Consider the following 18,397-nt stretch of genomic DNA (forward strand, 5'->3'; position numbering starts at 1 on the left):
ACAGATGCAAAGAATTCATTCAGCTTCTCTGCAATCTCCCTGCCATCTTTTAGCACACCCTTTGTTCCTTTGTCATCTAACGGGCCTACTGCTTCCCTTGCTGGCTTCCTGCTTTTGATGTACTTGAAGAACTGTTTGTTGCTGGTCTTGATGTTCGCAGCCATGCGTTCCTCATAATCCTTTTTGGCCTCCCTTACAGCTAACTTGCTTCTCTTTTGCCACCATTTGTGTTCCCTCTCATATTCTTCATCAGCCAAACTGGACTTCCATTTTCTAAAAGACATTTTCTTTTTTCTGATAAGTTCCTCAACCTCTCTTGTTAACCATGGTGGCTTTCTTTTGGACTGGGTGCTGCCTTTTCTAACCTGTGGAACACATTCCAGCTGAGCTTTTATTACTGTGTTTTTAAATAACCTCCAAGCATCCTGGACAGTTTTGACTCTCTTGATTTTCCCTTTCAGCTTCCTGCGCACTATCCCTCTCATCTTTGCGAAATTTCCCTTTCTGAAGGCGAATGTAACTACATTAGTAGTTGCCACTTGTTCGCATGCTGAGATACTGAATCTGACAGCATTGTGGTCGCTGTTCCCTATCGGCTCAACAACACTGACTTCCTGCACCAGGTCCTGGGTCCCACATAGAATTAGATCTAGGATCACCTCTCCCCTGGTTGGTTCCACAACCATCTGCTCTAAGCCACAGTCATTTAGCATATCCAGGAATGCTCTCTCCTTACTATGACCTGAACATGCATTTTTCCAGTTTATATGGGGATAGTTAAAATCACCCATTACCACTACATTTTTGTTTTTGTTGGCCTCTCTAATTTCTTTTTCCATCTCAGAATCCTCTTGTGCACTTTGGTCAGGGGGACAATAATATATTCCTAATATTAAACTGTCCTTCACACCTGGTATTGATATCCACAGTGATTCTGTAGGGGAACCAGCTCCCCTTGCATTGTCTATTTTATGTGATACTATGCTCTCTTTGATGTAAAGGGCAACTCCACCCCCAATGCGCCCTGTCCTATCCTTCCTATAGAGCCTGTAGCCTGGTATAACAGCATCCCACTGGTTCTCCTCATTCCACCATGTCTCTGTAATGCCCACTATATCAAAGTCCTCCTTCAAAACTCTGTACTCTAGCTCCCCCATTTTAGGTCGAATGCTTCTACTATTAGCATAGAGACACCTGTATACCCTGTCTCTGTCCTTAACCTGGGATTTATGTGCTTTACCCTCAAGTCTTTTGTAGACACTATCCCTTGTCACATGCACATTGCTATGTTCCTCGCTTGTATGTGGTTGATTTAGAAAAACCTCCCTCTCTGACTGCATCCCCATAGATACTGTATTCCGAACCAAAGTCACCTCAGCTCCTGTCGGCTTTCCCCCAAGGATCAGTTTAAAAGCTGTTCTGCCACCTTTTTAATGTTGAGCGCCAGCAGCCTGGTTCCTCTTTGGTTAAGATGAAGCCCGTCCCGTTTGTACAGGCCTACCTTGTCCCAAAAGGTTCCCCAGTTCCTGACAAATCTGAAACCCTCTGCCTTACACCACCTTCTCATCCACGCATTGAGACCCTGTATCTCCGCTTGCCTAGCTCGCCCTGCGCGTGGAACGGGTAGCATTTCTGAGAATGCCACCTTGGAGGTCCTGGACTTCAACCTGTTTCCTAGCAGCCTAAATTTAGCTTCCAGAACCTCCCGGCTACATTTCCCAATGTCGTTGGTGCCAATGTGGACCACAACTGCTGACTCCACCCCAGCACTGTCTAAAAGCCTATCTAGACGAAGCGTGACATCTGCAACCTTCGCACCAGGCAGGCAAGTCACCATGCGGTCATCACGCCTCTCACAAACCCAACTCTCTACATTTCTAATGATCGAATCACCCACTACAAGGAGCCCCCCACCTCCCCGAGGGGTATCCTCAGTGCGAGAGGATAGCTGATCACCAGTTAAGGAAGGGATCCCATCTAAGGGATCATCTTTCCCCACCTCAGACTGGCACCCTCCATCCCCAAGGCCTTCATTCTCCATGACATCTGAAGAGATGTCACCTTGGGAGTGGGACCCGGCTGTTAGGTCCCTGAAAGCCTCGTCTGTCACCCTCTCTGCCTCTTTCAGCTTCTCCAGGTCTGCCACCTTGGCTTCAAGAGAACACACACGTTCCTTGAGTGCCAGGAGCTCATTGCAGCGAGGGCACACCCACGACTTCTGTCCTAGTGGCAGATAGTCATACATGTGACACTCAGTGCAAAACACTGGAAAGCCCCCCTCCCCCTGCTGGCTTTCTGCCTTCATATCTGATTTGTTTAGATATTTAAATATTAAGCTTTTAGTCACTGCCCCCCTGGAGCTATCTGCACGTACTATCTGTCAAATATGTCCTTATTAATTTAATTTAAAAAACAAAAAAAATTAAATTAAAATTGCGCTGCTGGTTCCAGAGACTGAACTAAAGCCCCACCTCTCAGGACAAAAGCCCCACCTCTCAGGACAAAGAGGAACAAGAGATGAACTCTGTTAACCCCTGTTAAGCCCCACCTTCCAGATTCAGCAGCCTTACAAGGAGAAAAAGAGATAACCCCTGTTAAAATAACACTGTTTTAAAAGCTGTGGCTTTGAGAAAAGCCCTCCAAAATGAACACCAGCAGGTCACTCTGCTCTTCCTGGCCAAGTCTCTTCTGCTGCTACTCCTCTCTGCTGGTTCCAGAGACTGAACTAAAGCCCCACCTCTCAGGACAAAAGCCCCACCTCTGAGGACAAAGTGCTTTATTGTCAGGTCTTGTTTTTATTGTGCTTTATTGTCAGGTCTTTATTGTCAGGTCATGTGCTTTATTGTCAGGTCTTGTTTTCATTGAGGTGGTCAGTGCTCTTTGGATTGTGGTTGACATGGTTAACATTGTGACAGTATTTTAGAGTGTACAAATCTTAATCTCAATAATCTCCTCAACAACCCCATAAGGTAAGTCCCCTGTTCAGTTCCCTGTTGAACAGTGGGAACAGATGCTGAAACAGAATGAGTTTCCTAAAGCAACTTAGTGGCATGACATTAGAAGCAAAATCTGAATTAGGGACTTACTTATCCATAGCCTGGGTTTTTAGCTAAGCTGAACCATCTCTCAGGCTGCTTCTGCATATACAGAATAATGCATCTTCAATCGACGTTCAATGCACTTTGCAGCTGTGTGGAACAGCAAAATCCACTTGCAAATAGTTATGAAAGTGGATTGAAAGTGCATTATTTTGCATGTGTGGAAGGGACCTTAGTTAAGAACAGGATCCACTGTGTCAATAGCTCAATGAATAACATTTGCTAGGACCAAATCATTGTCAGCAGTGGCGTAGGAGGTTAAGAGCTCGTGTATCTAATCTGGAGGAACCGGGTTTGATTCCCAGCTCTGCCGCCTGAGCTGTGGAGGCTTATCTGGGGAATTCAGATTAGCCAGTACACTCCCACACACGCCAGCTGGGTGACCTTGGGCTAGTCACAGCTTCTCGGAGCTCCCTCAGCCCCACCCACCTCACAGGGTGTTTGTTGAGAGGGGGGAAGGGCAAGGAGATTGTAAGACCCTTTGAGTCTCCTGCAAGAGAGAAAGGGGGGATATAAATCCAAACTCTTATTATTATTATTATTATTTGTGAAAAAGGGTGACTACAGGTGAGGATTTTTGGTGCACCAACTCTGTGTAACAGCAGCGTATAGTACTTTAGATCTTCCTGGTTGCCATTTTGTGTGAATAGGGCCATGCATTTGCTTTCCAACTCTGTTATGCACAGTTAGATCACTGGATTATTGCAGGTCCGTGTTTGCAAATTACCAAGGCTGTACATTCACGGTGAAAGATGCAGGTTGCCCTAGTCACACAAAACAGCAATCGCATGTATTCCAGAGGAACGTCTTGGAGGAGGTCTCAAAGAAACAAAGAACATCTCAAAGAAAGGCACAGAGGAAGAGAATGATAAGATTCTGCTCACTGTGGATTATTTGAATTTGAATTGATGAGTAGTACCAAGAAGTTGCAGAACTTTCCATTATGAAATTGTTCTTTTCTTTAAAAAAAAAATTACATGTTTTAAATTACAGATTTTTTAAAAAATATATCATAACCAGTTTCAATACAGAGCCAGGTACTGATCTGGCTTTGCTTAAGTAATAAAACAACAATAACAGGAGTTCTGCTGGCAAAAAGGGGTGAAAATTTGCAATAGAGTGCTTAACCATCCCTGGAAAGGCGGGTAGCAGTGTTGGCAAGCAACCAGTGGCGTAGCACCAAGGGGATAGGGGGGTGAGCGATACACTGGGCGCACGCCCCTGCGGGGACATGTTGGGGGCATGGAGGGGTGCTCTGGGAGCATTGCGGGGCAGGGGCAGGTGGGGGCGTGGCAGGGGCTGGGTGCAGTTCCCCCGGCAAGCAACACTTTGGGGCATGTCTTTTCCTCTCTACTACACACAGCCAGAAGCAAAAGAGGCTGCAGCTGTGGGGCTGCTACGCTATTTCCCGAATCGCTTTTCCTTTTCCTCCTACTTGTTCTTGAATAACGCAAGAGTCCTGTTCACTCTAGCAAATCCAGGACCAGGAGAGAACCCAGATGTGCACCTGGCAAATGTTTTGGGAGAGGAACAGCGAGGAGAGAAATGGTGCGTTCAGAGTTGCCAACTCTGGGTCAGGAAATTACTGGAGATTTGGTAGAGTTTGGGGAAGGTGGGGTTTGGGGAAAGGAATGAACTTGTGTGTGTGTGTGTGTGTGTTATGTTCCAATTTATGGCAACCTTACGACTTTTAATGACCTTCAAAATGGAAAGTGAAGTTAATTATGGAAAGTGAAGTCAAATGGAAAGTGAAGTTAATTATAATGTACGAAGCTCCAAGTGGGGAGCTATTTTAAAATTATATGAATATTTTTTTCCCTGTATAACTGGTTGATTACCAAGAGGGAAAGTGATCCCCTATTTGTTATTAAAATCTCAATAAATATTATTTTAAAAAAATGTCCTGTCATTAATAGGACTCACAAACTGACAGCCGTTGCTTCTTTCACTGCATGTGTTTAGTGGGGTTTAATGCCATAGAGTCTTTTTCTGGGGACTGGAGATTATGCCAATCAGACACTCTGGCTCATTCCGCATGGGCCAAAAACAGAGGTGTGAAAACAGTGTGAAAATAGTGTAAAAGGGTTTAAAACGGTGTAAAAGGGTTTATACTGTTTTCACACCGTTTTCACACCACTGTTTTTGGCCCGTGCGGAATCAGCCTCTACCACTGAGCCACAGCTCCTCCCCTTTTGAGGTGGCACCTGTTGGTCCTGCCCACAGTGTCCATACATTTAGCTTAGAAGTTTGGTCTGTAATGGAACAGTGAGATCTGGGTCATATTGCATCTTATTGCCCAACATAAATTTGGATGTAAAAGCTTTCAAGACTCTTTGAAGAAGGAAGTTTTAACTGGTTGTTGTGGACTTTCCGGGCACTGTGTCCGTGGTCTGGTAGATCTCGTCCCTAATGTTTCTCCTGCATCTGTGGCTGCAATCTTCAGAGGTGTATCATAGAGAGAAGTCTGTTACACATTGACACAATGTGTAACACACTTCTCTCAGTGATACACCTCTATAGATGCCAGCCACAGATGCAGGCGAAACATTAGGAACACAATCTACCAGACCACGGACACAGATCCCGGAAAGCCCACAACAACCAGTTGAGTCCGGCCGTGAAAGCCTTTGACAGTACATTGAAGCTTTGACTCTTGAAAGCTTATACCCCAAAATTCTTGTTGGTTTCTAAAGTTCTACTAGATCTGAACCTGGCACATTTAGCCAAGGGTCTGTACTGAGCCCCTATGTGAATCCAACGCATGTCTGTAGTAGACATAATGCACAGACGGATTATATCTAGGTATGTGTTACTGCATCCACTCCCATTCATGAATCCTTTGTTAATCTTGCCTGTCTCATCCCTCTGTTGGACTGTAATTTGGACTGTAATTTGCTCGAGGTAGGGACCTGTTCTTTTAAAGCTTATCTTACTCTAAATGGTTGTGTAGACGTCAATGTGCCCAACAGTATTATAATCACGGATTGTTTCATTTTTAATGACCAGTGGGGATAAGCTGCTCAGTGAAGAAGTGGCTTCGTCTATTGAGAGCAAGACGAAAAGATGAAAGCGTGGGATCAGGAAAAAGGTGACGTCATGGTTAGGGAGCAATAGCACTCTGCTGGATTTCTAAACAAGTATCAACGGGCAAGGAAAGAAGGGCAAAGAGAAGGAAGCAACGCTGTGAGAAGACCAGAATTTATCCCGGATGACTCACTTGGAAAACACTTAAGGAACTCCAAAAATAGCAACTAATGATCCTATCTTCTGAATGGTGAATGATTAATTTCTAGTTGTGTACCAATTATGTTGTCTTTTCAGGGGAAAGAGATAAACAGGGAGCCTCACGATGAGCGGAGTGAAAGGAATCTTGGATGAACAACTTCTAAAAAAGAGGAAGCAATCTGTACATCTTGTTTCGCAACTCTTGTTTTCTTTGATGCCACATGTGCCAATGTAGGACCATTTCAAGCTGAAAATTATGTTTGTGTTGTATTGTACAGCCTGGAGGACCTTTGCAGAGCATAGCACATTTGGGTGACTATCTATGTATGTATGTGCCATCAAGTTACAATCATCATACAGTGATGGGGTTTTAAGCCAGGGATCCTAGTTCAGTACTCTTAACTACTATACCACAATGGAATCAAAAAGTCTTCAAGACAAGTGAGGAACAGAGGTGATTTTCCATTGCCGCCCTCTGCAGATCCTTTCTTGGTGGTCTCTCATCCAAGTACTGACCCTACTTAGCTTCCACAATCTGATAGGATCAGGTTACACCATGTTGCTTCCCTCCCCAGGATAGAATTCTACATTTCCACCTATCTGCAGCAGGTCTGTGATAAGGTTCTGTTTACCATGGGTCAGAATGATATATGGCTAGGTAAATATGTGCATACTGGAACCATGCAGGTGAAGCTGATCACATGATAACCACCCAATCACAATGAGTTTGTAGAAACTACCTCATCATTGGTCTCTCCATGGAACAGAAAAAGAGGAGGCGATTGGATTTTTGCCCCAGTTTTCTCAATCATAAGGAGTCTCAAAGGCCCCTTCCGCACACGCAAAATAATGCGTTTTCAAACCACTTTCACAACTGTTTGCAAGCAGATTTGGCCATTCCGCACAGCTTCAAAGAGCACTGAAAGCAGTTTGAAAGTGGATTATTCTGCATGTGCGGAATGAGCCTAAGTGACTTAAAAATGGCATACAAACTGCTTTCCCCTTCATCTCCTCACAACAGACTCCTTGTGAGGTAGGTGTGGCTGAGAGAGTTCTGAGAGAACTGTGGGTAGCCCAAGGTCACCCAGCAGGAATGTAGGGTTGGGGAAACAAATCCAGTTCACAGACAAGTGTGCACCGCTCATGTGGAGAGTGGGGAATCCAACCTGGTTCTCCAGGAGTCCACCTGCTCCTAACCGCTACACCAGGCTAGGTCTAAATAGTGGTACTTGGATATATGCTGCAGCTTCAGGACACTAAGCCCAGAGGTGGGATCCAGCAGGTTCTCACAGGTTCCCGAGAGTAGGTTACTAATTATTTGTTTGTGCCGAGAGAGGGTTACTAATTGGTGATTTTGCCACGTGATTTTTGCCTTAGTTATGCCCCTCCTCTCAGCAGTAGCGTGCAGAACTTGAAGCAGTCTAGCAGGAGGTGCACCGGCGTGCGTGGCAGCCTGCGCCTACGTGCATTCGTTTCCCGCCCAAGGACCGGCGTAGTGGCTGCGTCCTTGCCACAGCCCCGCCCAGGAATGCCCCACCCCAGAATGCCCGGCCACGCCCCCGTTGTGCCCTGCTCAGCCCCATTGGCGCTATGCCACAGTTTGAATCCCACCACCATGGGAACCTGTAACTAAAATTTTTGGATCCCACCACTGACTAACCCATATACTAATGGCTCCCTTACCACTTTGGATGAATGTGTTCCTTGGATGGATTGGCCATTTCACTTATTGGGCCATTGGCCTGTGGGACTGCCCTAGCAACTCTGCCGGTACCTCAGGCTACCTGGCTCGGCCCCTTCATTCATATCTGATGCCAGCCCACTGCTTGTCTCCTCTTACACTATCATTTTGTGGGGGGAGACAAAGGGTGAGCCAACGCTCATGACTGGGACCACTAAGTTCCGTGACCGACCTAAACCCTCAGCTTGTAGCACCACAGGGACCACTCAGCTGGGCTTCTTCTAGGGCTGTTTTCATTCTGCAACCTTCTGCTGATTTGTACAGAACCAAACAACCTGTCTCAAGAGGTTACAATATTTAGTGTTTTTATAAACCTGCTGTTCTCCCAACAATCTAAGTCATGTACACTACAGGAGGTTAAAACTGTATTCACCAGGTTTCTTCACTGCTATTCGAACTAAACCAGGGAAGGTAATTTTTTGGGCTGTGGGTCCAAAAAAGTCCAATGTGTACCTGTGAAGATCTTGCTGTTCTGGTGAACAAAGGTTGTGAGAAACAAGGGTTGGGCTTGGCCAGACAAATTGGAAGTAAATTGGAAGTTTGATTAGACCTGTGGTCAACCTAGTGCAGCATCCTGTCTCAAACAGTGGCCAATCAAGTTCCTCTGGAGGTCCAACATCAAGGCATAGAGGCCAAGACCTTCATAAGAACATAAGAACACCCTGCTGAATCAGACTTGTGGTCCATCTAGTGCAGCTTCTTGTCTCAAACAGTGGCCAAATAGTTCCTTTAAAGATCTAACATCAGGCCATAGAGGCCAAGACCTTCATAAGAACATAAGAATAGCCCTACTGAACCAACCTGAGGTCCATCTATCCAGCATCCTTTCTCACACAGTGGCTAACCAGTTCCTTTGGATGGATAACAACAAGGCAAAGAAATGGAATCCTTTCCCCAATGCTATCTCCTGGCGCTAATATTCAGTGTTCACTGCCTCTGTGTGTGTAAGTTCCTTTTAGTCATCATGGCTACTATCCACATAGCTGTTCGCAATGTGTGCTGGAGGCTACATGCCTTCCGATTTGACCATTGGTCTTCAACCAATGATTTGAAGACCTCTAGACGATGCCAGAGAATGTCAACCTCAGTGCAATACATAGTTGTCCAGTAGGGAACATTTGAGTGGCATGTGATCTGACTGAGTTGCATCAGTGCTGTAGAGAGAAGGGGAAAGACCAACAGGCAGAGAGAGAGAGAGAGAGAGAGAGGAAGGCAGAAGATGAAACAAGGAGAATGATGAAAAAGAAAGAAAGAGATAAGACTTGCTCTCGGTGGGTAAAGTAAACATGAAAATACTGCGTAAGAGAAAAACAGATTAAGTGGTTCCCATAAAATCGGGTACTGAGGAAGCTGAAGCCTGCTGGACTTTTCTTTAAAAAAATAATGGTGAGACACGTGGCTAACTAAAAGAAACAAACTTTGTTGTCATATTTCTTCCACTATAACCACTAGTAAATCCACAACTCAAAAAAAACACCCCATCCGCATTAGCAACCGTTACCTTAGAGTCTCGCCAGAAGAGCCTCTTCTTTTCCATAAGTTGATCAAACTACTGGAACGGCTTGTAGCAGAAGACGACTTCCCGTCCCCGACGTGCATGCGGACCACGGTGGAGGTGGTAAATGCACTGCGTACATTCCTCTCCGGCTTGGCCAGGATGATGTACACCTTTGGCACGAACATGCAGCCCAGAGCTACGGTGGCGCTCAAGCTGACCGAAAAACACATCGTGATGATTTTATAGTTGCTCCCAAAATAAATGGGCACAAAGGCCAACCAGATGATGCAAGTGGTATACATTGTGAAGGCAATGTACTTGGCCTCGTTGAAGTTCGCGGGGACGTTCCTGGTCTTGAACGCGTAGAACGTACAACTCAAGATGAGTAAGCCATTGTATCCGAGGGGAGTCACGACCCCCAAGTTGGTGGTGTTGCAGATCAGGTATACTTCTCGGATGCTTGGGTAGTCGTGCTTCGTATCTGGAGGCTCCATTATGAAGAGGGCCACGATGATGCCCAGTTGCACACAGATTAAGATAAACGCAATGACCAGCTGGGCACAGGCGCTCATAAAGCGCGGTTTCTTGGTGCAGATTTTCTTCTTGCTGCCAGCAAGGATTCTTGCGATGCGGTTGGTTTTGGTCACTAGGGCGGAGTAACTCATCGCCGGGGAGAGACCGATTCCAATCCTTTGAAGGTAACAGTAGATCTGCTGGGGCTTGGCGATGAGACAGAAAGTACACAGGTAACCCAAAAAGATGCCAGCCAAGATGATGTAGCAGAGTTCCCGGCTGGAGGACTTGACCACCGGTGTATCCCGGTACATGATAAAGATGGCGGTCACAAACATGGTAGCCAGGAGACCTAAGCAGGCAAAAACAACCGCTGCGATGGGTTCTGGATCGCCCCAGCGGAGATACTGGACTGGAATCAAATTACAACCTGGGAGAAGCAGAGAAACAGAAATAAATTGGCTTATGAGTAGAAGCAAATCAGGAGACAGTGCCTGGTGCCGTGGGTTCAAGCCATACGGTTCCCGACAGCACCCCACATGCCCTGCATCATTCCGTACTCTTTCAAGTGTAATCCCCATGCTCAGAATGGGTTGACCCAGAAAGGGGTGGAGACTCAGAGCAGCAGAAGGCTGCAGAGCTCGTGTAGTTTGGAGGAGACAAGGCTACCAGACTTGGACCTTGGGTTTTTTATGTTTGTAATGGGTGAGAGTTCTTCTGGAAACCTTCATCATGTTGAATCCTGTTCACCAAGCCCTTGGAGTCTTCAGGAGCCAACCCACTTGCAAAGAAGAATTGGGCTTGGCAGTATCAGAAGACTGTAAATATAAGGACTTGAAAATGCAACCTGAACAGGACCTTGAAGTGTGATGTTAAATGTTGATGTTATATGTTGTATGTTAAGAAAGTAACCCATTTTGGTTTTTTTTAATTTGTTGTTGCAAACTCATTCCAAGTTCTGCCCCACAGAACCCACAGATAGAGGTTACACAAGCACATATGTTTTCACAGTATTGCAATTCAGCCTTTCTCGAACCATGTTCTGAAATTCGCTGCCCAAGAAATGTGAATGATTGTCTTTAGTTCAGATGGGTTTGGGAGAACAATTTGGAACAATGACAACCGATCTTCAGACAAGAGAGATCACTTCTCCTGGAGAAAACGGCTGCTTTGAAAGGTGGACTCTTTGGCGTTATCGCTCACAGAGGTCTCTCTTGCCCCCAACCCCTGCTCTCCCCAGGAACTTCCCAACCTGGAGTTGGTGACTCCCCCTCAAAGGGGAGCATTGCCTAATGGCCTTTAAGCTTCATGAAGTGGGGTGCATTTTTATGAACACACTTGAGTCATTGGCTCAATGGATTCAGTTCCACAAGGCTGCAAAGTAGGAAGAAGGGTGAATAATTAATCGATGGCGTAATCACACACTCTTGTGGCAAGGTTGATTAGGAAACCCTGTGTCAGCTTTATGAAAGGAAAACAATTGCTGGTATGCAGCGATAAATGATCCAGAAATGCAATCAAATGGAGTGTCAGAGCAGAGGTGACGCTCTATGACTTTTTCTTTTGCAATAAGCTTAATGCTTGCTAATGGCCAAATCGTTTGACCCGGGGAGGGGGAAAACGGAGACGGCTGGCTTACAAAGACTGTCGGAAGGGATATGCAAACACTGGGGGGAAATGAAGTAGGCCACAGGGAACCCAGTGGGGATTAGTTCTCATTGGTTATTCCTGTTTCATGGTAGAGATGCCAACCTCCAGCGGCGGCCTGGGGACCCTCCGGAATTATAGCTCATCACCAGACTACAGTGATCAGTTTCCCTGGAGAAAGTTCAGTTTGGCGTCTATGTGAATTGCTTTGGTTGGCATTGTTATGGCAATCCAGGGGGGGCCACAGGAATATTTCAGAGTGTGGCATAAGGGCAGAGTTGCCTACTTCTAGGTCAGGGGTAGGGAACCTGCGGCTCTCCAGATGTTCAGGAACTACAATTCCCATCAGCCCCTACCAGCATGGCCAATTGGCCATGCTGACAGAGGCTGATGGGAATTGTAGTTCCTGAACATCTGGAGAGCCGCAGGTTCCCTACCCCTGTTCTAGGTGAAACCAAGAGCTCTGCTGCTTTGACAATTGACCTCCAGACAACAGAGATTTTGGGGGGACTCCAGATCTCACCTAGAGATTGGCAGTATTGCCACCTTGAATGCTTGTTGGGACTCAGGTGGGATCTAAATTCTGGACATATTCTAAGCTTGCGAAGGAGAATCTGAAAAATATACACAACTGGATAACAGGATACTAGAACCAGGGGATAATAGGATACTAGAACCAGGGGGCATTCATTGTAAATGCTGGGGGGAAGAATTAGGACTAATTAAAGGAAACACTTCTTCACAACGTGTGATTGGTGTTTGGAATATGCTGCCACAGGAGGGGGTGATGGCCACTAACCTGGATAGCTTTAAAAAGGGCTTGGAGAGATTTATGGAGAAGTCCATCTACGGCTACCAATCTTGATCCTCCTTGATCTCAGATTGCAAATGCCTTAGCAGACCAGGTGCTCAGGAGCAGCAGCAGCAGGAGGCCATTGCTTTCACATCCTGCACGTGAGCTCCCAAAGGCACCTGGTGGGCCACTGCGAGTAGCAGAGAGCTGGACTAGATGGACTCTGGTCTGATCCAGCAGGCTAGTTCTTGTGTTCTTATGTTCTTATGATCAGTTCTCCTGGAGAAAATGGAGTCACCAACTATTACTCCCCATCTTCCTGGGGAGATCAGGGGTTGGGGACAGGAGAGACCTCTGTGGACGATAATGCCACAGAGTCCACCTTTCAAAGCAGCCATTTTCTCCACGAGAACCAGATCCTGTTATCCAGCTATGTATATTTTTCAGATTCCCCCTCCCAAGCTTAGAACATGCCCAGAATTTAGATCTGAGTCCCAACCAAGCATTCAAGGCGGCAATACATAGAATATTCCCCCCAAGGAAATTTTACCATTATATTAAAATTACCCAACCTCTGGTTTCTTAACAAACATTTGCTTCAGCTCGATGCTATTTATACCAACGGGTTGGAAACTTAGTGGGTTTTTACATTTTGTTCATGCAAATGTAATTTTACAGCGCTGCCCCCCCCCCCCCCCCGAAGTTGAGCAGAAGAAAAGGCAGTCATGCGGCATAGAATAGTCTGTAAAAATAACTTGGCTGACAGCTCAGAGATGGGGAGACGGCTGAAGCTGACACACTTCATATATGAAATGTGGATTCTAATTGCGGATTGCAAGGACCGTACGGCCAATTTTCTCGGCATGTATTTTAGGGCAATCTGGATTGTCTCGAGTGAAAATAAGGATGTTGGACGCTAAAAGCACCTTCCAATTCCGAGAAGAGGCCCAATTAGAGCAGAGACTGGGAAATCAGTCATTAGATATCGCCTGTGCTTGTTTTGTTTGATTCATTAAAAAGAACGCCTATGCATGCCTTCAATTCAGACTGGGGCTGTGGAGGGTGGAATTACAATTGCCAATTTCCAGGTGGGCCCTGGAGGTCTCTCAGAATGACAACTGATCTCCACATGACAGGAAGCAGTTCCTTTCAAGAAAATGGCAGCTCTGGAGGGTGGAGTCTATGACATTGTTTCACTGAGGTTCCTCCACTCCCCAAACCCCTCCCGCTCCAGGCTCCACCCTCCACCCTCAAATTTTCAGGAGTTTCACAACCTAGTGTTGGCAACCTTAGGTGTGAATGAGGCTTTCCTATTTGTCCTGCAGGGTTTCACCAACCAAACTTGTTGCTAATCTTGGATGGAAAAAAGGCACTCACTTTTTCTCCCCCCAGGTCTGGTAATAGCATGTGTGTTTGTGGGATGGGTCAGTTTTGACTGGTGAGCCTGCCGAGGGATGAAACAGTTAAACGTCTCTTTCCTACCAAGCCCTGATCTGGATCACTCGAAAAAGCAAAGGGCCAGTGGGATTTGCTGCTGTAGGGCACTAGCTTAATTGGCTCAAAAAGTCAAACTCATGAAAGATAGGTCTGTCACTGGCTATGACCCACAGGGTTTGGAAATACCTAGGGATTTTGAGGGTGGTGTGCTTTCAGAGTCAGGACAGGAAGTACCGTTCTCTTTCAGCTTTGCAGTTTGGCCAACAAAGCCCTAGACCTAGATAGCCCCGGGCTAGACGGATCTCATCAGATCTCAAAAGCGAAGCAGGGTCAGCCCTGGTTGGACTCTGGATGGGCAACCTCCAAGGAATACCAGGGCTATGTCATGGAGGCAGGCAAAAGCAAATCACATTTAGACATGTCTTGTCATGAAAACCCTATGGCAGGGGTGGCCAATTGGCCATGTCGGTGGCACTGATGGGAACTGTAGTCCATGAGGGCAACGAGGATGATTGAGGGACTGGAGCACCTTCCTTATGAGGAGAGGCTGCAGTGTTTGGGACTCTATCTGTTCTAGTTTGGGAGGAGAGAGACGTCTGAGGGGAAATATGATCGAAGTCTATAAAATTATGCATGGGGTAGAAAATGTCGACAGAGAGAAATGTTTCTCTCTTTCTCACAATACTAGAACCAGGGGGCATTCATTGAAAATGCTGGGGGGAAGAATTAGGACTAATTAAAGGAAACACTTCACGCAACGTGTGATTGGTGTTTGGAATATGCTGCCACAGGAGGTGGTGATGGCCACTAACCTGGATAGCTGTAAAAAGGGCTTGGACAGATTTATGGAGGAGAAGTCGATCTATGGCTCCCAATCTTGATCCTCTTTGATCTGAGATTGCAAATGCCTTAACAGACCAGGTGCTCAGGAGCAGCAGCAGTAGCAGAAGGCCATTGCTTTCACCTCCTGCATGTGAGCTCCCAAAGGCACCTGGTGGGCCACTGCGAGTAGCAGAGAGCTGGACTAGATGGACTCTGGTCTGATCCAGCAGGCTAGTTCTTATGTTCTTAGGCTGATGGGAATTGTAATCCATGAACATCTGGATTGGCCACCTCTGCCCTATGGAGTCACCATAAATCAGCTGTGACTTAATGGCAAAAAAAAAGCCAACCAGAAGTACAGTTCTCCAAGAAAATGGTACCAAAGGATCTTCTGAGAGGGATAACAAAGAAGAATCAAGCTGAAGGAGGCAAAGGGCTCAAAGAGATTATGCAGGCAGAGGGTTGCCTGCTCTGAATTTTCATGGGTGACATCTGGGGAAGGGGGGTTTGAGGTGGGCGCAGAACAGTGGTTCTCAACCTTCCTAATGCCACGACCCTTTAATACGGTTCCTCATGTTGTGGTGACCCCCAACCCTAACATTTATCCATTTTACAGATGGAGAACACTGATGCAGAGAGGCTTAGGCGACCCCTGTGAAAGGGTCGTTCGACCTCCAAAGGGGTCCTGACCCCCAGGTTGAGAACTTCAACAGGATATAATTCCATAGAGTCAACTCTCCAAAGCTGCCATTTTCTCCAGGGGAGCTGAATGCTACTGTCTGGAGTTGTGATTGCAGGAGGTCATAAGTTAGGTAGCAAGAACAGCTACTAGACCCTTATGTAGCAAGAACAGCAACTAGACCCGTCATCCCCTCAACTAAAAGCGGAATGTCTATTTGCAAATGCTGAGCATCCTTTTATGGAAAAATTGCTTTGTTCTGTTTGCCTTTCCATTATTTGCCCATCCAAATTCTAACCAGGGTTGACCCTGCTTAGCTTCTGAGATCTGATGAGATCAGGCTAGCCAGGAACTATCCCTGCCAGGGAATTGCTGGCTGTGCCGCAACACTAAAACAGAGCAGTACTTCCTGTCCTGATTCAGAAAGGGAAAATATTTTGGCCTCTTTCACACATCCTGGCCCTCTTATCGCCAAAGCAGGGAGCAGTATTGTACAGAAAAGGACATTTGCCAAAGAACAACCCCTGGGCCAGTTCTCCACTCATCTCTGCCTCTGCATCTTGGTTTTCACTTTGTGTGGAATCTGATGGGCACCTTGATTAGAACTGAGATGCCCTATCAGCGTTCTTGGGTTGCCACCACCCTGGCTTCTCTTTCAGGGACCCTCTTGCTAGCTTGCAGTTATAATAGAAACAAAGAGCTGAAAGGCCAAGGGTCATCTGGTCCAACCCCCACACAACACATGAATTTCACAGCTACCGCCCAGTCCTCCCGAGTGACACCTGCTCTATGCCCCGAGGGAGACAGAAAACCCCCAGGATCCTTGGCCAATTTGGCCTGGAGGAAAATTGCTTTCTGACCCCAAAGTGGAGATTGGCATTACCTTGGGCACAATTATCTGACAGGCCAATTTACTGACAGTCCCCGGCCCCTCCATGATGCGGCTGGCCTCCACTCGGGCCAGGACCTTTACAGCCCTGGCCCCTGCCTGGTGGAACACTCTTCCTCCAGCTGTTCGGGCCCTGAGGGAACTTGGTGATTTCCGCAGGGCCTGCAAGACGGAGTTGTTCCGCCGGGCTTTTGGAGTGTCCAGCCGCTGAAAGTACCCCCCGCTTCCATTTTTATGGAATTAGGGTCCATTATTACTACATCTGTTGGGGACTCCACCTGTACTTCTCCTCTCGAGGGTTTTAAGAGGGATATTGCGGGCATTGTTATGTTATGTATTAATTGCTGCATTTTAATTTATATTATTTAGAGATTAACTTATATTTGATTTTATGTTTATCTGCATTTGAATGTTATGTTGTTCACCGTCCAGAGCCCTTCGGGGGTTGGGCGGTATATAAGTTGAAAAAAAAATAAGTAAGTAAGTAAGTAAGTAAGTAAGTAAGTAAGTAAGTAAGTAAGTAAGTAAGTAAGTAAGTAAGTAAGTAAGTAAATAAATAAATAAATAAATAAATAAATAAGAAAGGGCCACGAGAGCCAAGCAGTGACTCATCCTTTCCTGCCTACCTTCTCATAATCCGCCTAAGTTTACAGAATTAGCACTGCTAAAGAGCTGAACCATCAAGAGGAGAAGAAATTCCCTTCCAGGGGCATCCTTAGTTCACTCTGATCAGATCAATTTTGAAGCTTTTCTTACAGTTATAATGAAATGCACTTTTCTAATGTGCAGTCATTAAACGCAGCATCAAAGGCGTTTCACGAACTGCAAAATAACCGGCCTCCTTGTTCTCGTTTCAAAAATCAAATTGCCGGTGCATTTAGAGGCCATTAAGAACGAGAAATGCCAATATGGCCTGAAGATGGATCAAATGCTGGAGGAATTAATTACAGCAACTCCCCAGCCTTGCGCAGCCCTGTTGCAAAGAAAGTGATGTTTGGGGTTAGACTTCCATAGTGTGCTCTTTATGAGTCCCCCACTGAAGACAGTTCAGAAGCTTTAGTTAGTCTGGAATATGGCGACCACATTAAATAGGGCAAGCCACTGGCCACATTATCTCCCCCATTTTGAAACAACGCCAGGGGTTCCCTGTTTCTGAGATCATTTGAAAATTCTGCTGTGGACCCTCAAAGCCCCAAACAGCAGGTAGCTTTTTGTGACCCACCTATATAACTTTCGACCCCTTCCAGTCCGGCTTCCGTGCTGGGCATGGGACGGAGACCGCTCTTGTCGCCATCACAGACACGCTCCGTATGCAACTCGACCGGGGCGGATCGGCGCTGCTGGTTTTGTTAGATCTTACCGCAGCGTTTGATATGGTCGATCACGACCTTTGACTCCACCGCTTCTGGCCGCCTCCGGGGTACGGGCACTGTCCTTCAGTGGATTGCCTCGCTTCTCCGGACCGAGTCAGCAAGTGTGGTGCGGGATGAAGCTCTCCCGTGGAGGTGCCCGCTTCTTAGTGCGGAGTACCGCAGGGAGCTTCTGCTATCCCCGGGCCATTATTTAACATCTATATGCCACCACTTGCTCAGTTGGTGCGGAGCTTTGGGGCTGATCTGTCATCAATATGCTGATGACACTCAGCTCATATTCTGTTGATGGAGTGGGGAGCTGTTGCCGCCTTCCTGCTGCCTCTCCAGCATTGTTTGAGGCGGTAGCTGGTTGGTTGCAAGCAGAGCAGGTTGCAACTGAATCCATCGAAGCATGGAGATCCTCTGGCTAGACCGCAGGGGTGAGGTTAGGGATTTCCAGTCGCCGGTGTGGGAGGGGGGGTCTCATTGGCGCCGACCCCCTCTGCTCCTCGCGAGTCTGGGGTCCACCCTGGATTCGTCTCTCTCAATGGAGACCCAGGTGGCCCATACAACCTCGGACTGCATTTTTCCATCTTCGGGCCAGGCCCGGGCGGTTGGCTCCCTTCCTCTCCCAGGGCGGATCTGGCCACTGGGTGATCCATGCAACGGTCACCTCCAGGCTGGACTATTGTAACTCGCTGTA

The 18,397-nt window shown here is 46.7% G+C and overlaps 1 protein-coding gene across 1 annotated transcript in view; it reads right to left on the reverse strand.

The window, feature by feature from the left end:
• Nucleotides 1-18,397, reverse strand: part of GRM5 (glutamate metabotropic receptor 5) — a 341,429-nt gene that overhangs the window by 32,271 nt on the left and 290,761 nt on the right. The window contains 1 exon segment of the mRNA XM_048494460.1: nt 9,566-10,505. Coding sequence (XP_048350417.1) covers nt 9,566-10,505 — 940 coding nt within the window.

Source organism: Sphaerodactylus townsendi, linkage group LG04 (assembly GCF_021028975.2).
Source record: "Sphaerodactylus townsendi isolate TG3544 linkage group LG04, MPM_Stown_v2.3, whole genome shotgun sequence".
NCBI classification, from domain to species: Eukaryota; Metazoa; Chordata; class Lepidosauria; order Squamata; family Sphaerodactylidae; genus Sphaerodactylus; species Sphaerodactylus townsendi.